The sequence below is a fragment of the Gossypium hirsutum genome, chromosome A05, assembly GCF_007990345.1.
Source record: "Gossypium hirsutum isolate 1008001.06 chromosome A05, Gossypium_hirsutum_v2.1, whole genome shotgun sequence".
NCBI lineage: Eukaryota > Viridiplantae > Streptophyta > Magnoliopsida > Malvales > Malvaceae > Gossypium > Gossypium hirsutum.
The window spans coordinates 128,785-151,312 of NC_053428.1; the positions used below are offsets into that span (position 1 = coordinate 128,785).

Consider the following 22,528-nt stretch of genomic DNA (forward strand, 5'->3'; position numbering starts at 1 on the left):
CCTAATTTTCAGATTTCCATTTCTTTTAAAACAAATCAATTTTTAATTTTCGACCAACATGCTTTCTTGAGTAATTTCCCTTTCATGAGATGTAGACGACTTTCATCTTTTCATTTTGTTCCAACTGTACAAGCAAAGCCTAAAGGATCCTATACAAATTGTTTTGAGATCAATGGGAGTTCTTTTGAGAGAAATTGTATTTAATATGATTGTACTCTGTTGTACAAACCGAGACTAGATCTTTAGGTATCCAGTTTGCAGTAACCAAACTGGAATGTTGCATAGGAATTTATTTTCATCTAACCTCAGTAATTATGTTCCTGTATCTTTCATGACTCTGTACAAGAGCTGAGAAGGAGTGTATCACTTATGTAAACTATGAGCAGCAAAGAATAAGGAGAATCCAGGTTCACATTGATCTTGAAAACTTAACATACTCACTAGCATTATTGCATTGAAACAATAATTCATTTGTTAATACAACACATAAATCATAAGTAATCAATTTTTTACCAGTGAACATTTCCTAATGGAGAATACTGGTGATGTAGTACAACTGAATGGTAAAAAAAAATAAATAACCACTAAATTGGTCTAAATTACTGTGGACGCAGGGTAATCAATTCTTTATTTAGACCTTGATACCATTAATCCTATCTAGCCTATCTTTTTGAATGTATTGATGGATACTATTAGTCATCCATGCTCTTTATTTAAAAGAGCATAGTCAACTTGTTCACTTCTGGTTTGAAGTTTTCCCACTCAACCCCAACATTTTTTCACGCGAAGTTTTCCCATTAAGGCCTTGTATTTTCTTTTCCCTTCCACATTTTGGCATCCTTGGTATATTATTTTCACTGAAAAAAAGGTTGCCCTTTATGGTGAACTGAACCATTGAGTTCTAGTGTCAGGAAAATGAAGGAGGCTGTTACATGGGAAAACTTTAAACCAAATATGTGTTTCAGTGTGTAATTTACCCTAATCCATGTTTAAAACGTAACTACTTACCATAGGATATCGAATGACAACCATAATAATTTTGCTGCCTTGAAGCTCTGTATTACATTACATGGCCACATCCATTCTGTAGTTGTTTTTTATCATCCCATTAAAGTTTACTGATTTTCTTTAAACAGATATATTTCATGGCCAATAAAAAGGTATGGATCTTTAGCTTTTATTACACCATACTGTCTCACGCAGGTCTGAGGATGACCTATCACTCCAAAAGGTTGTCCTTGTATCATAATGTTTGCATTAAGAAAGAAGTTCTGAGTTACTTTGCAAGAGTTATTTGAAACTTAAGATGAGGCATAATTAGTGGTTGCACACTTCTGCACTTTACCTTTTTCTCTTTTAAGGTTTGGTTAATAATGTTCCAATTGAGGTTCATGTTGTCTTTACTTCATGGTAGGTCAATGAATTTCTTGCTGGTGCTGGAATGATGCACCGGATGTTGATGAGAACATAGTCTCTAGACCTTCTGTTAGTTATGACGATATGTGGGCCAAGACACTTTGGAGAGTACAGAAATGGAGGTATGAATTCTTCCAAATCCCTCACAAGTTGGTTGTTATAAATTCATTTGTTGGCAAAATGGGATAGGACTTGTTAACCTGCTTGGAACCATGTAACGACTCAAAACTCAAGATTGAACAAACTTAAAACCCATAAAACTTGAATGCTTCATTAATCATTAGTGCCCAAATGGTTTAATTTTAAATTATCATAGTTATTGAGTTTTTATTGCTGCTAACTTTTGGTAATATGCGAATTAATTGGTCAATATATATCAACCCAAGACATTTTTACTATTCATTAATTTTAAATGTCAACATTGTAAAATGTTAAATTGAAACAATATTAACAATCAGTTCTAAATATCTGTTTGAATTCTTAAATTTTAAAATTAAGTTCCGGTAAATTTACTGTTAATGTATTTCTTGAGTTAGATTCTTATGAACAGAATTTTGTTCTAATAATCTCTACTATTCATCTGCAATGCAAATTGCTTATTCTTATCTAATTAATGCCTGTAATTTACGAGCAAAAAAAAAAGTTAAAACTAAGAAATTTAAATTTGAAAAAATTGAAAATCGATGAATAAAAGGAGAAAAAAGTACACAAAAATACTATATATTTATTTTAAATTTCATTTGTTCTTTTACATGTCAGTCTTAAATTTTTTAGAAATCAATGATCTATGTTTGACATTGATTATGAAAAACATTATTATTAATGCATTGAACTTTATAGAAAATGGCAATAGATTATATGAATCTCAGATTCAAAACCTGCTCAAATGTACACACCTTGAAGGCTTGAACCCAAATAGTCCAAATATGATGTGCTTTACCCAGCAGATCCAAAGCATAAGGAACCTAATGGTCTGAGCTTGAATTGGTTGGATCTGAGATGACCCTGACCCGAATTAACTTGAGGAGGACAACTTTACTTAGAACACCTGATTCCCACCTCCATGTATTCGGTTGGAGTTTGAATTATGTACATTTTAAGCTATCTGAGATATCGACTCTTTCAATGGTATTTCTTGAGTTGCAGGAGATGATGTCAGGTCATCAGGGTCCTCTTCTTCAGAGTCAACAGGATCAGTTGAAACTTCCATATCGTCTCACTTTGGTGAATGAACTATCCTTCACTCTTCAGTTCACGACCAACTACTTATGGGGCTTCACAACCTTCAGTATGTATAATACAATCAACATTCTTGTTAATGTTGTGGATTTTCAATTTAGGAGAATGGTGTCTTTTATAAGATAACTCGGTCTTCTGACATGCTTGGCTATGTTTCCTTTCATTACTCATACCAGTTTCTCAGAGGGATGGGTTACCTATTAACTTTAAGCAGCGCACTTCTTGTTTTATTTATTTTTCAATGGATTGATTAGGAAGTACTATCTGTTGATTATAAACTGACGATTCCCTCTCCTATGGGCATGCCGTTATTTGCTATTAAGATAACTGTTTTATTTGAGGGAGGAAAAAGGCATATGTTCTATTTTAATGGGCCTAAATTAATTTTTGCATTTATTATTAAGTGGAATTTAATGAGCCATTTTTTTCCCATCTATATAATCATTTTAAGGCTGTTAAAGTGTGATGTTTGTTGTCGTAGTGGAAAGCTAAGTGCTGCTTAATCAAATTGGCAGGTTGTGTGATGTAAATGCCCAGGAGGGTGAATGCTTGTTTTGACTTTTTTTTACTAAGCGTGGTTTTCCTGTTGGTTATTCTCTTTAACGGCATATGGTATGGCTACTAGCCATGTGCATGGTGAGAGTACCTAGCAGGTCCCTCTAGTAGAGGGACTAGTTCAAATTAGTCCTATACTTTTAAATGGATCAATTTAGTCCTTGTACTAGTAAAAAGATTTAAATAAGGTCAAATTTTAACCAAGTTAACATTTACCGTTTAATAGGGTTTATGCTTTTAGAGCTTTTATGGTTCTGCAAATGAAAAATAATTTTCATGTCATTTTTTAAGCAATATATGTTAACTCTATCAAAATTTAGCTTTATTTGATTAGTTTTTCTAGTACAAGGATTAATTGATTGATTTACTATTAGGGACTGATTTGAACCAGCTCTTATAATAAAGGGACTTGACAAGTACTTTCACCCATCATGCATACTAGAAATTTAAGCATTTGTTTTAACTTGAGCGCTTGCTTCCTATGAAAGATCCTATCTCATGGTACTACTCTAATTAATTGCAACGGACCGCCAGTTGACTATATGGTGCATTTTTAACAAGTAAATTTTTTGTTTAGTAGTGCTTGCACATGTTCCTTGCACATCGAGCTTTTTTTTCTAGAACAGAGTTGTTTCATAATATTAACAAGTGAAAAATGTCACTGTTGTTTTGGTAATTTATTTTATTTCTTTATCTTTAATTTTAATTTCCGTTAATTTCTCAGAGAGATCATGGAAGTAATTTAAATCCTTCATCAATGCACATTATGTTCTCAGTAATTTCTTGCCATATGCATTTGTGTGTATCTGAGATTTATGTATTATGATTCGTATTCTAGATAAGAAGAGCCTCCACCTATACATCACCTGAACGGTATGAGTCTTTTGAAAATCCCTTAGCTGGCCGCGGGTCCATAGTTTTGAATCCCAGGATGATGATCGCATGTCTTCTGGAAATCCCCAATTTGGGACTGCCTTGTATGATTTTACTGCAGGTGGAGATGATGAGGTAAGTTTACTCTGCTAGTTGGGATTGTATTGTTCATAACCGATTTGCTAGCTTGCCTTTGGTTCAGCATTAACCTCTGGTTTGATTTTTTCAAATCATAAGAAAGCTGCAGTTATGAATTTTATTTATTATATTTTGGTAATGTAGACATTTAAGCCAATTAGGTTTCCTTTTCTATTATTATTATGTGATTAATAAGCATGGTGCTATAAGTATATTATCTCAATGGGTCGGGTGCTGTTAGCAATATTATGGCATGTGCTATATTGACTGGTCGATGTTGTTGTCAAGGTTGGTTCTAATCTGTTGAAGTACAGTTAGCTTTTGGTTAAAGGTGGTCGTGGGAGGTTATTACTCGGTATATAAATGTTGTTGTAACTGACGTAAGGATAAGTTTTTGCTGGCTATTCTCTTCAATGAAATCAGATTCATTCTTCCATCTCTTTCCAGTTTCCTCTTAACAACTTAGCTTTCTTTCTTCATTTGCTCGTCTCTTGTAGTTTGTCTTTGTGGTTTTTCAAGAGGTGCCTATGCGCTGATGACTGATCCTGATTTCCTTGATCGCAGTTGAGCTTAACAACTGGAGAAGAGGTTGAGATTGAGTATGAAGTTGATGGATGGTTCTATGTAAGTACCATAAAATATGGTTGCAATTTGGGATACAATCATGCTTAATTTATTATTATCAAATTTTGTCGGGTGAAAGCACCTGTGTCCGATTCATCCTTATATGACATTTGTACCTTTCTCTTTGTGGTAAAGCCAGCCCCTAATGAAGCAAACTATTACTATGTAGTAGGTCTAATGAACTAACACACACTCCATGCTTTGTTGCAGGTGAAGAAAAAACGGCCTGGAAGGGATGGTAAAATGGCTGGGTTGGTCCCTGTTCTTTACGTCAGTCAGAGTTAAAGTTCGGATATCTCTCAATAGAAGCTTCTGTCTTGGGCTCGTCTCATCTCAGCTTGGATAATTCTAATATCCTCCTTTTTGTGAAGTTTTATTTTACCAGTCTTTTCCCCCGCATATGATACCCGATAGGATAAACATGACAAGAAAATCGGCAGTTTATTGTGCTTTGCTGGGTTATTATTTTTTATTGGTTTCACGAATCATGGAAGCATTTAGTTGGACTTTTCTTGTGCGTGTTCTGGTTTTAGAGAGAGAGAATAACATGTTTGCTATTTTGGAATTGAATTGAATAGATAACATGCAGAGAGTTAGGGATTGCATTTCAATTGTAGCAGTATAGATTATTTATGCTCGTTATCAAATGCAGTGGAATTTGTCATATATCGAATTTGTTGTACAAACGTGAAAACAATAGTAGTGGGTTGGTGGTCGAACTGGTTAGGTTATCGATTTGTTAGTGTAACTGATTTGAACAGTTTAATTAAATAAATTGTTAAAAAATATTAAAAATCAGTTCAATCTATGGTCCTTTGGTTCAGTTAGATTGTATTGGTTCGTTGCTTAATTGCTCTAAAGCTTCTCTTTGAATCGCTATTTCAGTTGGTATTTAGATCTGGTCGGTTTAGTTAACCACGCATGAAGGAAACACTGGTTAGAACGGGTGCGTCATATTAAGATCAAACGAGTTTTTGATTGATTGAAATGTGAACGTCAAGTTTTTGAAATCCATGTTGTCTAGTCAATTCAGTCACGAACTTTATAAAAGAATAGAGTAATAACTCTATTACATGTTATATGTAATATTTATATTTTTTTTTATGAAATATAGTGAAGCTTTAGTTGAAATGATTAAGTTTAATTATAAATTTTTTGTCTAAAGTCCAAATTTTGTCATAATATCATTTTATTAAATAACATGAAAAGATACTTTATAATAATATTTGTTACTTTGTGTTATAGATTTTTAGGGATTAGGGTTTAATAATAGGATTTTATTTTATTTTATTTCCTTATTTATACTATATCGACTTTGTAAATAGTTTAACTGTAGAAATGGAATAGATATGACTTTTTATTAGTATGTTCTCTTATTTCGTTCTTTTATTTGTATTCGTTATCATGGCAACAAAGCCTGGTTAGCTTAATTTAGTAAGTCGGGTTTCATTGTTTGATTGCGAACTGTTTGGTTATTTGTGGGTTATTTTTTCGAAGTTTTTGTTTGGTAAACATTGTCAGTACAAAGAGGTGTGCCATCATCTCTATTGACGATCTGCACTTTCTAGTTGAGGACACAGGTCGCTTGTAGATTTGTAGGCTTACTTACACACCAACATATGGGCGTGTGGAACGTCATCTCGCCACTAGCTTTCGTCCCCGATGTCAACTCTCTTGTCTAACTTTAACCAGTGACCGGTTGTTTTATCGCAGGAGATTTCGTGGGTTGATTGTTTAATTTTTTAGATTTGGTACTGTTTGAGTGTACTATTTGCGTGTATTGTTCACAGGTACTATCTGGATTCATTGTTTAAGTACTATTTTGGGTTGTTTGAAGTATTTCTTTTGTGGGTTTCATTGTTTTTCATCATATCATGGGCCCCTTTGCTTTGTTTGCGGATTTAGGAAAGTATTTCTCTTCATTTAAATGGGTCATCGATTCAGTAACTACAGATCATATGATAAGTAATCTTGACTTTTTCTTTACCTTTATGTCACCGAATTTGTCTTCTTTTATTACTATTATTGATAGATCCCCTATAAAATGGTTGATTTTAAAAGTATTAACCTAATTTCATCTATCACCTTATCATCTATATTAAATTTATCTAATATCGTCTTTAATATATTCTCAGCCAGTAAACCTACCAAAGACTTACTCCATGTTATTTTTCCTAATCATTGTATTTTATACGATCTTATGATGAAGTGTACTATTGGTAAAAGATATGTAACTAATGGCCTTTATATTTTTGACTCGTGAGTTCCTCAATTCATGGCTTGTCCTATTGTTCTTATTCTAATTGAAGCACAATGCCGATTGAGGTATGTTTCTCTTTCTTTGTTGAGGAAGCTATGTCCACAATTGTAAGACCCATCTTCATATGAATGAAAAGCATGTCACTTTGCGAAGCACCAATGGAACTTTTTAAGATCAAGATCTAACAAACGAGCTAGTTTTGCTTCTGAGTTAGTACGCTCAGATGTTTGGGGACCATGATAAGTAATATCTAAATATGTATTTGGATATTTTGTTACATTTGTAGATGATGATGTGAATATATTTTATGAAAAATCAGTCAAATGTATTTTCTAATTTTCATTATTTTTGTGCTAAGATAAGAACTCAATTTAGTGTGCCTGAAAGTAAATATATAATTTAAATATTTATATATTTTATTTGTCACGAAATATCTTTAAAAACTTAGCTATTTATTATTTTAATAAATTATTATACATTAAATTATATATTTTTACACAAATTTTAAATTAGTATGAGATAAACTATTGATATTACTAACAAATTTAGTCTTAAATATTTATATATTTTTATTAATTTGACATTAATTTATTTAAAATTATAAAAATAAAAATTCAATAGATGTTGGTGTGTGGGAATAAAATGAACTTATTAAGAAATTAACAGAAGCTTTTGAGGCGTTTATCAGTGCCATACTTTTAAGTTTTATTCGCCCCTATATTTTTATAATCGGCAGATGAATCCTAATGATACTATAAGCTCAATGACTATATATGTTTTGCACTATTAAAAATAGTCCATTAAGCACTTAATGGAACATAATTTTTAAAATGAATTTCTACAATAATTCTTTATAAAATAATTTAAGAATATAAAAATGGTGGATGAAAAGAAAGAATCTTTTGATATGTTTTTCTAGTGTGTCAGATAAATGAAATTTGACTCCTATTTATAGGAGTTATTATGTTTCTTTAAAGGAACACAACTATCTAACTGAATAGTCATATGTAATATATGTATCATTGAATAATAATGATCTATTGTTAGTAATAAAGTGACATAAATTTTGAATTTAAAAGATATAATTCATTACTATAAAATGCGATAACTTTTTATTAATAATCAAGTGATATAATTTTTGATTACTTAATAACTATTGAATATTATATAAATTTTAAAAATATTCCAGCAAACACATACACGCAAATATAACAAATAATAGGCAAATAAAATCCTAAAATTTTACATAACACTATGATATAATTAGCACAAATAAAAAAAAGAATGCATAAAAAGTGTTACTTTTTTTCAAATGTTTTAGTAGATGAATTAAAAATAAATTAAAAAAATAAAAAAAATTAATTTCGAAGTTTTTTTAAAGAAATTATTAAAATATAAGAAGATAAAAAGAAAAGATTATTATTATTATTAAATTTTCAAAGTTTTAGATAATAGTATAGATAGATGTAAATAAATCAAAAACGGATATTGTTTTGTCTAGCTGATTTGCGTTTTCCACATTTCAGTCCACTGTCTTCCTCACCTTAAAATAAAATTTATGGAAATGCCTTGTGGGTTTTGTTGAAGGTTTAGAGCATGTTGATGTTGGGTTTTACACATTTTCTTACTAAATGACCACTTCCACGGTGTACTTTAGCCACAATTTAAAGCTACCCCTAACCTCCTTATTCTCTGTCGCTTGGCGTAATCAACCTAGTTTTTTTGTTCGATTCAGTTGCAAACGAAAACGGTTTTGTGGGTTCGTCGCAAATGCGGAAAATGGCAATAACGAATATTCTAGGAAAAGGAAAACAAACTGGTGGGGAAGGTTCTTTTTCGAGGATGAAGGTAATTGGCTTGGTCTCAAGGACGATGACATGGTGGAGGAAGTTGGGGATGTGTTGTCAGATTCGGAGGAGGATGAGGACTTGTTAGGGGGAGGCAAATTTGAGGCATGGAAGAGGAGGGCTGAAGCCATAATCGAGTTGAGGCAAGCGCAAGAAGATATGAGGAATGAGGAGAGCAGAAGATGGGAAGATTGGATTGTTGTTGCGGATGGGGATGATAACAAGCTTGGTTCTGCAAATGACTGGGATGATGGTGGCGGTGGAGGTGGCCTTGGCGTTGGCGTTGGGGAGGAAAACGGAAACGGTTTGGTTCGGTCTGTCAGAGATTTGGTTATTGGGAGTGGAGATGAGGATGTCTTGTACGAGGATCGTGTTTTTCGATATGCCTCCTTCAATTCGGCAAGTTATTTTCGAATTAGTGTAGATCTTTTAGTTTACACCCTTTCTTTGGTACACTTAATAGTTAATAATCCATCAATTAAATTGTAAAGTTTCCTATCTCTATTTTAACTACCATGATCTAGGTGAACAGGACAGAGTTGTTAAAATATTAATCCTATACAAGTTATGGAAGTGCTTAGTTCTACACTAGTGTATAGAAATTCTGAAAGTGAATCTCTTTTTATATATTGTCTAACTCTACATTGTTTTAGTTTACTCACCAAGATTCTATGGGTTTTAAATGTATTTGCTTATGTGAAATTTTCAAGTGTATTTTCTTATAATAAAGTTGTTTTGAGTACTTATGACCAAGGGCAAAGCTGTTCATTCATTTTTTTGGGATGACAGGCTAAGTTTTTGGCAGCGCTGTTAATTGTACCCTTGGCCTTGGATTTGGTGGTTCATGACTTTGTTCTTATGCCGTTTTTGGACAGGTTAATCTCAGCCAACATTCTTTTTATTTATTTATTTAATATTTATAAATTAAATTTAAATGATATGTGCGTTTCTCAAATGGCTGGAACAATCATAAGAGGCTTTACCTTGAACAGATATGTGAAGACTGTGCCATTGGCAGCAGAGATTCTGGATGTCAGAAGAAATCAAAAGCTTGAAATGGTTAAGCAACTACAGGTTGAAAAAGCAAGGTTCCGTTTTGAGGTGGAGATAGGTAAATCTCCTCCTCTTTCAGACGAAGAACTTTGGTGGGAATTGCGGCGTAAAGCGTAAGATTGATATTGCTTTATGCTCCTCTATTAAGCTTTAATTCATTGGCGCTTTCTGCCTATGGCTATTTTTATGTCTCTTTTGCTCTCTCTGTTCCATTCTCTCTCCGGCTTAATTTTAAAATATTCAATTAATGAGGAAAATGTTCATTTGTAAAAAAGCTAAAGCTAATTAAATGTGTTAAAGATTGTGTGCTATGATCCTATACCCTAGTAACTTTGATCACTTATAGCTCTGAAACACTTATAGAAGCAACTGTTTATTAACCCTATTGCTTTTTGAGCCAAATACTTTATTCTATAGCCAATGTCTAGAACTCTTTTACAGATCTATTTTAGAAACAAACGTGTTCTTTGTTTCGCATCAATCAATATTCTAATTTCTAAATATATTGATCTGATAACTAATGGTTAATTTGCTAATCTTGATGCTTTCAAAGTAAAACCTCTATACCAATCCTTGGTTTGTGGTTTGAATGATGTTGATTGGGGAAGAGAACTGTAGCAATTAAAAAGAATTAGGGCTGAACGAACAAACAAATACGAAAGAAGATGGAACTCTAAAAAACTTTGAATAATCATTATGGCTGTAATGCCTACAACTTATTTATATAGGATTTCTTTCTTGCAAGTAAAGTTTCTAGGCTTTCTTGCAAATAAAGTTTTATTCCTAACCCTAGCCATCTATAATATATCTAATACTTAGAATAAAAATTATGAAATAAACTGAAATAACTAGGGCCTAATTGCTACTTAAGTCCTTACTCATTTAGTAATTAAGCTATTTGATCACCTAAATGCAATAATTACTATGTTTTGCACCTTTTTCAATTTAGTCATTTTTTCTTAATTAGCTATCTAAACGATAAAATTTCTTAACCAAAAATTAATACGACTCTAATGACTCCATAAATATTATCCGACATAATGGAAATTTGTGGTCCCGAAACCACTATTCCCGTCACCACTAAAAAACGGGTTGTTACAGACCAATTTTGAGCAAATAAAAGTGGAGGGGGCTTAATCTGCACAAATTGATAAGTATGAAATTATCCTTAGAGTTTAATCTTTTCAAAAATATTTAAATAATTGATTTAATTATGATATTTAAAATATAAAAAGAATAAACTAGAAATGGTTGTAGATTATTGTACAAATAGAAAATGTTAATTGATATAATTTTGTTATATGTTTTTAAAATATAAATAATATAAACATTTATCTACGAGGTTATTTATTTGCAAAATTGTTAACGTGGGCAGAATTTTAGTGTCATTTTGTGTTTTTATGTTGATATTTGTTACGGTCCCTAGTTACGGATTGAGTTACCAGGTGATCTGTAGGGAAATTGTTTGACTTAGCGGAGCTTTTCCCCATGTTTCTTCCGCATGGATGACCTATAGTGAACAAGTGAAACTCGCTGAAGGGAATTCCAGACTTTAGACTTGTTGAGAGAATCATTATTCTCTTAACTTTTAAACTAACTTCTGACTTTAACTTTATTCTTCCAAATTGGCCTCTTTAAATAGAGGTTATATATTTGAAATAAAAATAAATCTTCCAACTAAGGAAGGACTCCTAATAATATAAAATCTACTTATTGAATTAAATATCTAATAGTATTTAAACTCCTAATACTTCTCAATCTCCTAATAAAATAATAATAAAATAATCTAATAATACTTATTTTAATTATATTATAATTATTTGACATCTAACATTACTCCCCTCATGGAAAAAGAGCTTGTCCACAAGCTCAAGATTGCATAGCTTGTGCATTTTTTTGGCCCCTTATGGCATGCAAGGATATTTCAGTTTCCCTACACTCCTTGATTTTGCAAAACATTGTCCCTTCATTTTGCCATCTCTGCATGAGTCAACTTTTTTAAGGAGTGTCTATATTGCTAGCACTCAAATCTTTTGCCAATGCCCATCTCCCATTTGAATTGACTTTTGAGCTGCAATAGGTGTTATGGTAGAAGTTCCCCTTGAGTCTGAAACTGTATTTTGCTATGATGCTTTACGCAGGCCAACAGATTCGATCAACTGTGTCTTTTTCTCAAAAGTTCTTGCCGAATTCATAGCTTGAATCAAATTTGGAGGTTTTTGCATCTCAACATCTTACTCAATTGAGCTTGACAGCCCTGTGGTAAATATGTCAACTTGTTGGTCTACTTGAACAAATTTAGCATAGACTAACAACTATTGGAATTGGCATTGGTGTTCCACTACTATTCCTGTCTGTTTCAATTTGATCAATTCTCCCAAAGGGTTATCTTGCAATGGTGGCCCAAATCTGATTGTACAATACTCCTTTAATGTAACCCATGAAAGATCAGGTTCATCTTTTTCTATCTGATAAAACCATAATTGAGCTTCTCCCATCATGTGAAAAGCTTCTAGACTCACCTTATCTATCTTAGCCATTCGCTGATTTGGGAAAAATTGTTCACATCAGTGTAACCAAATTAAGGGGTCCTCTATACCATTAAAAGTTGGAAAATCCAGCTTAGTGTATCATGGCACCATATCTGACCCTCCCTTCTGATCTGGTTGGTTGTCTTGCTGATAAGGATGATTCCCAATCTGGTTAATACTCTCGGTACCTCATTTAGACTCCTTTTCATGGTTTCGGTTGAGACTAGCCAGTTATTGTAATTGCAACGACAGTTGTTGCAGTTGGCTACCCAATTTGTTCTCTAGTTCTGTGACACACTTATCAGCCATTCGGGTTTCAACTTCCACCATTTTTGTTGCAACTTCTTCTCTGATGCTTGAATCGCCCATGGTGTCTGGCTCTAATCCAAATTGTTACGGATCGAGTCATCAGACAATTTGTAGGGAAATCATTTGACTTAGCGGGCCTTTTCCCTTGTTTCTTCCGCATGAATGACCTATAGTGAACAAGTGGAACTCGTCAAAGGGAATTCTAGACCTTAGACTCCTTGAGAGAGTCTTAAATCTCTTAACTTTTAAACTAAATTCTTATTTAACTTTATTCTTCCAATTATCCTTTTAAATAGAGGTTACATAGTTCAAATAAAAATAAATCTTTCGGACTCCTAATAACTAATTTAATTAAATATCTCAGCTAAGAAAAACTCCTAATACTTCTCAATCTCCTAATAAAATAATAATAAACTAATCTAATAATAGTTATTATAATTATGACGTCTAACAGTATTCATCTCTATAATTTATCTAGTTGGATTTTGAAATAAAAATCAACCGTTTTTTTTCTTTTTTCTTTTTCTCCTTAGTCCTTAACCCCTCGATTGGTACCAGTTAGCAGAATAGATTATTTAATAGGGTTGTAAATGAACTGAGATTGAATGAGAGGACTTATGTTCAATGTTTGTTTACTTACTTTATGCTCGTTTGTGTTCATTAATGTTTGTTAAGATTTTCAAATTTGTGTTTGTGTTCATTCATTTAAAATTACGTGTTCATATTTTTCAGTTTAAATTAAATGAACTTGTTCATGAATACTTAATGAATATATTCAAGTATATTAAAACATGTTCATGAATATATAATCAAATATGTTTGTGAATAAGTAATGCTATTCATGAACAAAAATGAAACTTAACCAAACAAACAAATCAAAATAAATATATTTCTTATTTTATGAAATAATCAAACATAAATATTAATAATTATATTATAATAAATAAAATACAAACACATAATAATATTATTTTATAGCAATCGAACAATAAACGAGTTTTATATGATTAATTAAACAAGCTTTAAACAATTCATAAACGAGCTTGCTAGTAAATGTAAATGAACTGAAAATGCTTTTTTCTTAATGCTTGGTTCATTTAATAAACAAGTCACTAAACTTGTTATTAGACATATTCGTTTGGTGTATCAATTTTGTGAGGCATGGTTTTGTGATTATTTAGACTCAGCCTTTCTGTTTTTGGTGAAGTTTTTCATTGAAATTTGGGTATTCAGCTTCATAATGATAAAAAAGTTCCACCTAATACAGTTTGACCTATTGAGATGTTTAAAATCCATTGAAGGCCTTCCTACATTATTGCAATTTGATTTGGCATTATCTTATATATAAGAAGGCCATGCTGCAATTATCTTGCCAAGTGTGCTTTAGAAAATTATACTTTCCCTGTGACATAATTTCCTCATGCCTTATTCAAGCTAAATTTGGCTGTCCTGTTAATAAAAACCTTCAACAGGTTAGACTTACGAGACGAGTTCAGATTAGAGAACCGTAAAGCATTTGCCAACATATGGTCAGATATGGTATTTGGCATTTCACTGTTCCTTGTCTTACACCTCAATCAAAGTAAGGTAAATATCCCTTCACAGTTTCTACATGATGGTTTTCCCACATCTAATATTACTGTTTTGGTTTATTACAAATAAAATATTTTCTACACAATCTGGCAATCAATTTGGGGATTCATTATCTTTTATCAATAAACATAGGCAACATTCTTTTCTGCATAAGTTTGCAATATTCTCTCTTTTTATCCAAAAATACTGTTTCCTTTAGATTTATAAATTATTATAAATTGGTAACTCTGCACCAACACTGGCACTTGATTAAAGCTGTAGCATGCATGTAGAGAAGTGGAACAAAGATCGACAAAGTTCCTCTTTTTTTCATTAAAAAATGTTCTGAAAATGTTATTCCTCCTTTATTCCTTTTTCTCAATAGAAAGGAATTTTTTTTGAAGTTTAGCCAGGTTAAGATATACTTTTTGTAACATAAAAATCCAGTGGAAAAGATATAATTTTAGACGGAACCAGGGGTTTGGATTTCCATTAAAGGTGCTGTTTCTCTCTTGATCAATTTACTGATAGGATATTATTATTTTCATCATCATCATCATCACCATCTAAACACATACTTCCTAGGTCCCAAAACCAGTCACATTTTGATTCTTATGGGTAAATATTTCTGACTTTAACATCTTATTATTTTATATTCATCATTTATAAAATTACAACCAAAAAAAAAGAAGATTTTTTCAAAGTTTTGAATGAAATTGTTACTAAAACTATATTTTAAAGAACTTAATTCATTAAAATGTTAAAACTGATAGATGTTAATTTTAGAAAATTTAACAAAAAGAAAAGTCATTTGTGATAATTTAATTGGGATAGAGATAAGTTTTCGTTGATTTATATTGTATAGAAGCATGTCAAACATATAGAGCATGTTTGGTTTCTTGTAATCCCTATTCAATACAGTTCTTATTAGGTGGAGTTCATCTGTTTATTTGTTTGGTTTAACCTTTTTGCCAAACGAGTCATCCCTTGTTCCAAGACTATTCGTTGAATGGTGTGAATGGCCATTTAGAGATTGAATGGCTATTCGGCTGTAGATTTTTTTTTTGTCAAAATTGCCCTTTTTACAAGTCTTTTGCAGTCTCCCTTTCGATCAAGAAAAACATAATTCTTGTCTTTTATTAAGACCTGTTTTCCTTTCATATATATATTTTCATAATAATACATCAAACACGGTAGCAACCCAAAGATCACTTTTTTTATACTTTATATTGATGACATATTATGACGTGAGATGACAAAGAAGAGATGGCTTAGTTAAAGAAACAATTGACTCAGGAATTTGAAATTAAGGATTTGGGGAAATTGCAATATTTCCTTGGAATTAAAGTTGTTAGATCAAGAAATAGGTATGATAGTTGCAAACTATCAAAATCACCTATTGAAAGCCATCAAAAGCTGCAAGCCTGCGAGCAAAGATTGAAGAATCTGTGAATAGTGAGAGATATCAGAGATTGGTTGGACAACTAATTTCTCTCACACACACTAGATCAAATATAACATATGCAGTGAGTTTGATAAGCTAGTTCAGGCATGATGATCGAGAATCTCACATGCATGTCATTTTTTACATTTTATGTTACCTAAAATCTGCCCCAAGAAAGGGTCTCCTTTTCTCCAAGCATGGTCACCTTTGGAGTGGGGCCTTTAAAGATGCAGGTTGGGTTGGATCTCCAAATTATAAGAGATCTACCTTTAGATATTACACATTTGTAGGAGAAAACCTAGTTATTTGGAGTAGCAAGATGCAAAGTGTAGCTGATCAATCAAGTGTGGAAGCAGAGTATAGGGTTACAGCTTAGGGTGTCTGTAAGCTTTTGTGGTTCAAGAAAAGTATTGGAAGAATTAAAATTTTCATTAGAAGATGGATTGTCCTTGTACTATGACAACATGGCTGCCATCAGCATAACAAAAAATTTGTTGCAACATGATTGAACTAAACACATTTAAACTGATCAATACTTTATCAAAGAAAGTGAACTATCAATATCTTCAGCTTATTTCATTTGATATTCGACAAGCAATTAAATGACATTTTCACTAATGGACTTAGCAATAAGATCTATCACAATTTGGTTTGCATGTTGGGCATATGTGATTCTATGCACCAGCTTGAAGGGGAGTTTTGACCTATCAAAATCCACAACCTTGTTAGAGAAAGATTGATGGACACAATCCTAAATCAACCTTCAAATTTATTTTTGACACTAGATAGATTAAAAATCAAAATATATTCATTACAGAACTCTGTCATCTAGCAAACTTAGGAGTTAGGTGTTGTGGTTAATAAGGAAACCTTAGAGCTAAATGATTAGAGTACTGCAAACTCTTAAGAACTGCTATAGAACCTTTAATAACAGAACCTTTTTTTCCTTAGGTGTGCCACTTTCAATAATGTTTTTTTTATGCAATGCCTATTTCTACCCTTAAGCCCCCCCCCCAAAAAAAAAAACCTTAAATTGGATGGAAAATGCGGTTAAATGTGCTTAATCGACATCCTCCTTCTTGTTGCAATAGGAACTATGCCAATCAAGTTAAGAGTTAAGACTCAATTGGCACTTACAATGTTAGTTTCTTATTTAAAAGAAGGTCATAAAATGAGCTTCTTGTCTTGATACCCATTATGTCTATCCCAGAAGCATCACATGCTAGTTCCAAAATTCTAGATCCAATAATATAAGAGCCTCAATTAGTCTCTTCTTGGGATTCATGGTAAGGTATAGCAATTGGTTTAGTAAAAGTCAAAGCTAAACGCATTGCACTGGAACGCACTGTCCATCCAAAGGGCCCCTCTATCTCCAAGCCTTGTAGCTTTCATGGCTTGGTTTCTTTATATAGGAAAGTCCATAAAAATAAAGCCCACCTAAATACCAAATGAAGTCAGATACAATAAACAAGCCCACAAGACCTATTTCCTAAAGTTCGGCAGACTGTTAGAGTATATCCAGATTAGTGATTTGGTTATTTCTGTTGTTTAATGTTATGTCTATATCCAGATTATTGTTCTTGCAGAAGCATGCATGAGAATGTTACTTGCTTTTTGTATCATTCTATGCATCCTGATTTTGTGTACCTTTACTAAGTGCATATTTCATCTAATTTTTCTCACAACCTTCTTCAGGTGGCTTTGCTGAAATTTGCAGGTTACAAAATAATAAGTAATATTTCAGATACTGGAAAGGCATTTCTCATTATACTGATTACAGACATTTTTTTAGGGTAATGTGCTTTTATATCGTAGTTTCAAGTGCTACTTATATAGTTATATGTTTATGTACTGAGTTAATATTGAATGTTTTAAACAATAGTAGCTTCTATGAGAGAGAATATAATTAATGTTTTTTATTGCTTTAGATTAAATTTGCATTTTTTTAAAATCTATATATTTGTAAATATATATTGAGCAGCTTCCTATATCATTTGATAGACACATCCAAGTCTTAATCAGAAGAAACCAAAGTCATATTACCTTGAATTATAGATTAAAATTGGAAAATCAATTCGGAAATGAATTTCAATTGTTTGCTTTTGGTCCTCTAGTCAAAATGGCCAAATGCCAAGAATTTTATTATGCTAATTAATTTTTCTTATTGAAGGTTTCTCCTAATTTCATTTTCATCTTCTTGACGCAAACTTGCTCTTGTTTACTAAAAAAACATAGTATAGAAAAGGTGACTTTTGCAGTTCCTTTTTATTTCTATAGTATAGCTTATGACTGGCATATCTGCAGGTATCATTCTGAATCGGGTTGGCAGACTTTGCTTGAGATAATTGTTGAGCATTATGGACTCCAAGTTGATCAGTCTGCTATAACGATTTTTGTCTGCCTGATTCCGGTTGTTATTGATGCTTGTGTGAAGCTTTGGGTAAGTTTATATAATCCTTGCATTTATTTTTACTAGAAAATCATGGAATTATATTTGTTTTAGTTTCGCGAACATGGAATTGTATTCAAATTGAAATGATTGGATATAAAGATTTTATTCGGCAAGGTACTACTATTCTTGGGAAGTTTGACTTACTAATTTTATCTAGAAATCAGGAAACTGTTATCTACTAATTTACAGCTAATCTCCTATAAGTAGAAAAATAAATCTGACTCTAAAGTTACTGTTATTCACAGGATATTAGGATTCAATCAATCCCTAATTTCCAATACTTCCCCTCAAGCTGGGGAGTTCATATTTTCCATCCCTAGCTTGCTCCAATCCTTTGAAATGTCGAACTTGTCAATCCTTTAGTTTAGACATCTGCTAATTGGCTCTATAGAAATATAGGGAATGCAAATTAATCCGCCTTCTCTTTATGAAATTCTGTCAACTTCCACATGTTTAGTTCTGTCGTGCTGAACTGAGTTATGAGCTATTCTGATTGCATACTTATCATCACAATAAAGATTCATTAGGGTCTCTCATTTAACTTCTAGTCTTCTAGGATAATCTTTAGCCATAACAACTCACAAGTCGTTGGCTGGTTCTCTTTCCATATTCATAGTGTATGATTTGGCTCAATACACGTCTTGTAGTCTACAATTGAGTTTACTTGTTTCTTTTAGCAATCAAGAACATGTTTTTGCTGTGAAACAAAGGTTCCTCCTTCCTTGGACCGAGCTACTTCTAATTTTTCCAATAGCCTCTATTTTGAACTTTTTTCTAGATACTTTTGAAGAGCTTCTTTTTTATTTGGATCCTTCCTGTTTACTATAAAATCTTCCGTATAGACTATCAACACCATGACTCCCCCAAAAGCCAAATGGTTGACAAATTGTGTAAGATCACTTTGAATCTATTGGTACTTCACATTGGTACTTCACATTCAATACCATTACTATCTTCATCCTCGCCACTGGTGCAAAAATCTCTTAACAATCCATCTGGTCGGTCTGTGCATTTCCCATAGCTATTAGTCTTGTTTTATACCTCTCTGTGGATCTATCCAACTTATACTGCCCTTTCATTGTTTGATTCTCTGTGTATTTCCCATAGCTATTAGTCTTTCCAATTGAAAAATCCACTAGTTCCTATGTTTGATTCTTCCCCAAAGCCTCTCATGGCATACTTTCATTGTTTACTAATTGCTATTATGGAATAAAGTTTTGATGATTTTTCAAAGGACACACAATGAGATAAAGCCTGTTGCATGCACTTTCTAACACCTTTTCTTGTTGCTATGGGCAAATCGAAGTCAAGAACAGTAGGTGATACCCTAAGAGTTACCTCATTCCCATGTGATGATTCATTTTCTTGAACTTGAATAAGATTGATCGTAAGCTTTGTCCTTCTTGAGTAGACTTGTAGTGGTTTTGGATATAGGTTCTATTGACTTTGATAGTTCTTTAAAAAGATTAGGCGATGATTCATTAGGCTAGTGTTACATAAATGGGTTAAGAAGCGACTTACCCTATCTGAGTAGATGAATGACCTATGAAAACACACTTGACAGCTCTAGGATCTAGCTCGGTCTAGCCATGACAGTAAACACGAACAGATGTGCCTAATTCGAAAACTTAGGAGTTTAAACTTAGTTGACATATTGAAATCTAAAAAATATTGAACTGTCATTGGGTTCCTTAAATTAAGGATTTGAGATGGGATACAATTTACTAGGAGATAACATAGTGGATAGCTTCCCCCAAAAGATTTTCAGAACATTCTTTTGAAACAAAAGAGCATAAAAATAGACTAAAAAGATGAGCATTTTCTCTTTTGGCATCCCCATTTTGTTAGGGTGTGTCAACAGATGGAAATTCATGAATAGCTCGTCTCAAAACTGAAGAGATGCCAAAAACTGAAATGGACTGAATGGAGGTGCCAAAAACTAAAAACAGAAATTCCAATTAAGTCTTGTATTTTTTATGAGAAAAGCACATACATTATTTACTGTACATAACTCTAAACCTTAAATCTAAATATACGCTATAAACCCAATCCCTGATTAAAACTTCAAAAAACAAGAGATGAAATAGTAGGAATAGCTTAGGAAAAATTCGGTAATATAGATTGAAAATTAGAAAAACAGAGGGTGAAAATAAATGTAAAAAGTCTTAAAATTCAGCAATTAAGGAAACCATTGTGGTTTGAACCAGATCGGTCGGCTGGGGTATCAGTCGGAGAGAGCCATCATACTGGTTGAACCAAGCTAAAAAACCAATTTAACTGGCACTCGAATCGGATTTTTTATTATTTTATGAATTTTTTTAGTGATTATTTATTTGAACTGTATGAACTGGTAGCCTGACTGGTTTGAGCACCAGTCTAGTTCCGAAAACTGACACTGTTGAAGTACCCAAAAAATTCAGCAATCAAAGCTGAGAAGAAAATATCTCAAAAAGAAAAAAAGTTAATTTAACAATTTGTCTCTGATTCCATGTTGGAAACTAAAAAGAGATGTCAGAAACTGAGAATAATTGGGAGGTTTCAGAAACTGAAAAGAGATTCTGAATTGTCTTGTTTTTTTTATATGTACATATTTATAGTAAATAACCTAGATAATTAGGAAAATAAACGAAATACATAATCAGTACAATATCTCAAAAAAAGCTGCTATATCTCCTAAAATCTGTGGCTAATATCTCCTAAAAACCTACCCGAATCCAGTTCCAGATGACAAGGAATAAATTAGTGAATGAATCCCTGAATTAAATCCTTGCATTCAAGGGATTTATTGTTACAATTTTCCCCCAGTTCCCTCTTTTTGGAAGTATGGAGACAAAATTTGATTCGTGTAGTCTCCACCATTATCTGTCCTCAATCTCTTAATGCAAACATTGAGCAGAGTTTTGATGGTTGTACGAAAAATAGGAAAAATGTTTTTCACGTCAAATTTTTGTTTTAGCAAATAAATCCTTGAAAGCTGAGTGGAATCAAGTATGAAGTAGACAAACCAAGGAACCCTTCAAATCTTAGGAACTCAAGATAGACCCCAAATGTCATTGTGAATCAAAGAAAAAAGGGAAGTAGTTCTTTCATTACTCGATGGAAAGGGAACAACACATTGGCGTTTAGCAAATTCAGGAGCATCATAATGAAAGTCGTTTATATTAACATATTCTTAAACGAGGATGGAAACATGACACTAAGGATACTAAAGCGTCTGTCAAGATGATGAAGCTGAACTTGGTATATATTGGAATGAGAGTTGCTGATATTTATTGAAATGAGAGTTGCTGGACAAAGCCCGAAGAAGACATGGAAATGTATCACTTTGGGCTCCTTATCATAGATATGGTTTAGTTCCTGTTAATATATATGAGTGCGTTCTACACTGGCTTCTTATTTCCCTCTACACACTTGAAAACTATCATGAAAGCTGAAGTATCAGAAATTGGCTAGTATGAATGATACTAGTAATTAAAAAGAAAACATTGCAATTTGTCATTTATCATCCTTGCTTCCTTCACATTCTTGTATTTTTGGTGCTTTTAAACTGTGTTAAAGAAAGAAAAGCATTGCAGTTTGTCAATTATCCTCCTTGCTTCCCATGTATTTGCATAAATGGAACACATGGGTTTTATATCATTAAAGATCCGTGCATGTTCTAAATTCTCCCTGTTATCACAATTTTGGTGCAGTTGTTCAAGTTTCTTCCCAGGTTATCCCCAAGAGTTTCAAATATATTCCGGGAAATGAAACGCCATTAGTGATTCTTTTATTCTGGAATCTGGAGGGTCCTGTCATGATTTGGGGAATGGAGTGTGACTGTAATTCTTTTTGGATTTATCTTAAGCATTAGCTAATTGGGAAAATGAAGCTTAGCCTGGAGCTTATTTCCTTTTTATTATATACAATAATGCAAAGGAGTGGGTAACCCGAAAGATAGTGTAATTAGTATCATTATTATGACCAGTGATATGTCAGAGCTAGGTCTTGATTCTTGAACTTGAGCCTTCATTTGAGTTAATCTAAAATTGAACTGGTGAATCTGAGTTGATTTAAAATTTTGGCTTAAATACCAAATAAGTTCTGGTAAAATAATTAAAAATCATTTAAGCGCATAATTGAAACGGGTATAATTGATCTTAATTCAAAGTTAGAAATTAGTCTTTATTTACGTTTTAGTCCCTAAATTATACCCGTTTTCTAATATGGGTACTT

At 32.5% G+C, this 22,528-nt stretch overlaps 1 protein-coding gene and 1 long non-coding RNA gene across 2 annotated transcripts; both read left to right on the top strand.

The window, feature by feature from the left end:
- Positions 1 to 4,049: 4,049 nt before the first annotated feature.
- LOC121229194 (uncharacterized) lies at positions 4,050 to 5,643 on the top strand. The gene is made up of 3 exons (XR_005926874.1): positions 4,050 to 4,218; positions 4,786 to 4,845; positions 5,056 to 5,643. It is a non-coding gene; the product is annotated as an uncharacterized lncRNA (long non-coding RNA).
- A 2,915-nt stretch (positions 5,644 to 8,558) lies between these two features.
- On the top strand, positions 8,559 to 22,312 carry LOC107907533 (chloroplast envelope membrane protein). Its single transcript, XM_016834955.2, has 7 exons — positions 8,559 to 9,351; positions 9,742 to 9,827; positions 9,945 to 10,118; positions 14,318 to 14,432; positions 17,557 to 17,654; positions 18,166 to 18,301; positions 22,006 to 22,312. Exons 1-7 carry the CDS (start codon positions 8,737 to 8,739, stop codon positions 22,072 to 22,074), a joined length of 1,293 nt encoding a protein of 430 aa, XP_016690444.2. The 5' UTR covers positions 8,559 to 8,736; the 3' UTR covers positions 22,075 to 22,312.
- Positions 22,313 to 22,528: the final 216 nt, after the last annotated feature.

Coding starts and splice junctions, on each gene's coding strand:
- LOC107907533 (XM_016834955.2), top strand. CDS start 8,737: ATGACCACTTCCACGGTGTACTTTAGCCACAATTTAAAGCTACCCCTA. Junction 9,828..9,944: donor CTTATGCCGTTTTTGGACAG/GTTAATCTCAGC, acceptor TACCTTGAACAG/ATATGTGAAGACTGTGCCAT. Junction 17,655..18,165: donor ATTACAGACATTTTTTTAGG/GTAATGTGCTTT, acceptor GCATATCTGCAG/GTATCATTCTGAATCGGGTT.